The sequence below is a fragment of the Ziziphus jujuba genome, chromosome 2 (assembly GCF_031755915.1).
Source record: "Ziziphus jujuba cultivar Dongzao chromosome 2, ASM3175591v1".
Lineage (NCBI taxonomy): Eukaryota > Viridiplantae > Streptophyta > Magnoliopsida > Rosales > Rhamnaceae > Ziziphus > Ziziphus jujuba.
In genome coordinates this window covers 13,076,334-13,079,461 of record NC_083380.1, presented here as the reverse complement: position 1 = coordinate 13,079,461, position 3,128 = coordinate 13,076,334, and the positions used below count along the sequence as shown (strand labels likewise).

The 3,128-nt window shown below is 34.7% G+C and overlaps 1 protein-coding gene across 1 annotated transcript; it reads right to left on the bottom strand.

Moving 5' to 3' along the window:
• Window positions 1–312: 312 nt before the first annotated feature.
• LOC125422408 (protein C2-DOMAIN ABA-RELATED 4) lies at window positions 313–2,879 on the bottom strand. Its single transcript, XM_048473951.2, has 4 exons — window positions 2,659–2,879; window positions 2,268–2,527; window positions 1,881–1,976; window positions 313–939 (listed from the first exon to the last, which is right to left on the bottom strand). Exons 2-4 carry the CDS (start codon window positions 2,430–2,432, stop codon window positions 649–651), a joined length of 552 nt encoding a protein of 183 aa, XP_048329908.1. The 5' UTR covers window positions 2,433–2,527; window positions 2,659–2,879; the 3' UTR covers window positions 313–648.
• Window positions 2,880–3,128: the final 249 nt, after the last annotated feature.

Sequence of the window (3,128 nt, the reverse complement as noted above, 5' to 3'; positions counted from 1 at the left end):
AAATCCTACCATGTTTGTAAATGACAAAATCCATTCAATACAGAGTTTTATAGGCCCAAGATTATTGGGCCCAAAGTTTGATATTTGGGCGAGGCATGTGCTTTGTCTCCTACGTCGGCCTTGATCTACAAACACAGATTTGGCAGGAATTAGCTACTACACAATCCATACCCTTTTTGTTCCTTTTCAGCCACAAGAAAATTCCTTTTGTTGGCATGCCTAGCTCTCTAATTAACCATTTCTGTATATCAAGGCCTAATACTCTGGATGTTAGAAACCGAGTTTTATAGCCCCAAAAAAAAAAGCAAAAACAAAAAAAAAAAACAAAATTGTATTCAAATACCATTAAATTTGGTAAATAAGTAACATGCATTGTATATACCAAAGTGCATATGCAATTCATTACTTTATGATAACAATACAAAAAGCCCTTCACCTATATAATAAGCTACAACAAGCCGATAGGAATAGGCAAATTAGAAATGCATACAAGACCCAGTTTCATTGTATAAAGTATATAAAATCTATCTGACCCCCTCTATTAAACCCTTTACCACTTTCAGGTGGGTGATAAATATTGAAACCGACCCATATGGGAAAAAAACACAGAGGACAGAAATGCAGATAAAAGAGCAATTTAGACAAAATTTATAAACCTCTAGAACCTGGAAGCTCAATCCATTGCAATTGGACCTCTAATTCACCGCATTCCACATTTCTCAGTCTGAGGCAGATATCTTGAACGACTTTACCTTCACTCCAGATTATGCAGCTTTCTTCAGCCAGGCAATTTTGCCTGCTTGGTTGTATTCTTGTTATAATAGTACCACTTGGAAGGTCTTGCAGATTCATCTTCAGTCCTTCAATGTATGGTCTTATGTCAATCTGTGCGTCTCCCATTTTGTCATCCATACTAAATGTGTCATGGTCATAAACAGTCTGCAAGTAAACTCAAAATGAGTAAGTGCTTGTTTGGTAAGGTTTAGATTTTTGGTTTTCAATCTTCTCTTAAAAGTTTACTTTGGTTGTGTGTAATTGACTGATGCTTTAAATGACATTTGGGCTTGTCACATAATTATAGGCTTAAAAAATCTAGCCACAACATGAAAAAAAAAAAAAAAAAAAATATGGAGAGAAGAAGAAGAAGAAGATGATGATGACAGAAAGACGAAATTGAAAACCATTTTGTTTGATAAACATTGTTCTTCTTTTAATTTATCATTTATGTGTGTTTGATCTCAAAATACAAAAAAAGAAAACCAGAAAACCAAAAACATAAACCAATTCTAAATAAATAAAAGGAGAAAGGGGACAGGGAAAAAAGATGTGGTCAAAAGTAATCTGTGATATTTTTCCATATATGCCATCACATAGAATATACTTTAAAGTTTTCAATTTTTTAGCTCCCTATTATATTAATCTGTTGCAAAACTTTAAATAGCAAACTGAGTTCAAAAAGGGGAAAATCTATAACTTTCGTTATAATGCACAGCTCATCTTTAAAAGCATCACTTAAAGCAAGTTACTAATAACAGATTTGTGAGAAAGTAGCACTTATAACTTGTTCCCTAGTGGAATGAGACATAGATGAATCTAACAAATATGCTTGTGGATGAATGTACAGCCCAAGCACAAATCATTTGCTCCTTGGCTAACCAAAAAATCATAAGCACCAAATCAGCATGATCCAGAATTAAAATGCATTACACTTAGAATTATCAAAGTTCGCAAATCATGGTCTTTCTAGATATAGATTCATTTTTCCCCCATACCACTACATGGAAGATATTTCACACGTCATTAAGAAAGCCATGGCAATTTACCGAGAACCGATGCCAACTTTCATGTAATAATATTTTAGAAGTAACATAAATACTTACCAGCTTGACTGGAAGGCTAGAATCTACAACAGAAAGAGTTAGATCTTCATTCCATTCAGGGTTGACATCCTTTTTGATCACACGGGTTTTCAGTTTCTGCATCAAATATATAAAAATCATTAAAAAGAAGAACCTAAATTCAAAAACATGAACAACTATAATTTGCTATCCCCATAACAAAAATACATCATTACAATGTTAATATATGGACATACATTAGGCAACATGTTATCTAGAAAATGTCAGTTGTTGCCTGATGTACGCATGAACTACTTCTTTATATATTTATAGTTACATATATATATATATATATATGTATAGAAATGAAGAAAAGATGGAAAACATATATAAATTTGAAGAAAATGAAAAAGAGAAAGTAGATAGAACCTGTTTGCCCATTTTAACGACGACGTATGGGTCGCTGCTACGAACATCGCGAACGGCAAGATTAACGCCTCGCTTAACACGAATTCTGAGAAGTCCAAGCAAACTATCCATTATGGATGAATTTGATGACCTCCCTTCGCTTGGAGTTGTTGGTGAGTCCGGCATCTTCTCTCTCTCCCTCCTCTCCTCCTCTCTCTCTCTCTCTCTCTCTCTCTTATATATATATATATATATAAACAACCACCAACCTCTTCTATTCTCTGTCACAAACAAACACAAACAAATAATTAATCACATAAATTTTTAAAAAAAAAAAAAAAAAAAACACCAATCAGACATCACATTGTGATCAATAAATTTTGCTGGATTTTTTTTTTTTTTTCTTTTGTACCTTTTACTGATTTTTGATTTTGTAATTTTTTGATTTTTTGATTTTTTTTTTTTTTTTTTTGGGGGGATGAAAGAGAATGTTGGGGCTAGAGAGAGAAAGGGGTTGTCTAAAATTTGGTGGAAAAGGAGGCTGAGGGAAGGGGAAGGGACAGAGAGATGGGGATTATCAAGTTGTGGGGGAAGAAGACGGAGAGCACCGGGAGATTCGGTTTCCGGTAATGAAATTTTTGGACGGGAATTGTTTGTGGACGTTGACTCATGACGTGGACCCCGTGATTGGCGCTTTCTCTTTTCTTTTTCTTTTTCTTTTTTGTTGGAGGAAATCGAGAAGCTTCATGGCCGTTTTGCTTATGTTTATTGGTGGTCAATATTGAGAGCGTGGGGACCACATATGTTTTTGTGACGTCAGGATTTTTGTGATTTTAACCCCCCTCACGGTCGGACGCGACGAGTGGGTCAATCTGACTTTGA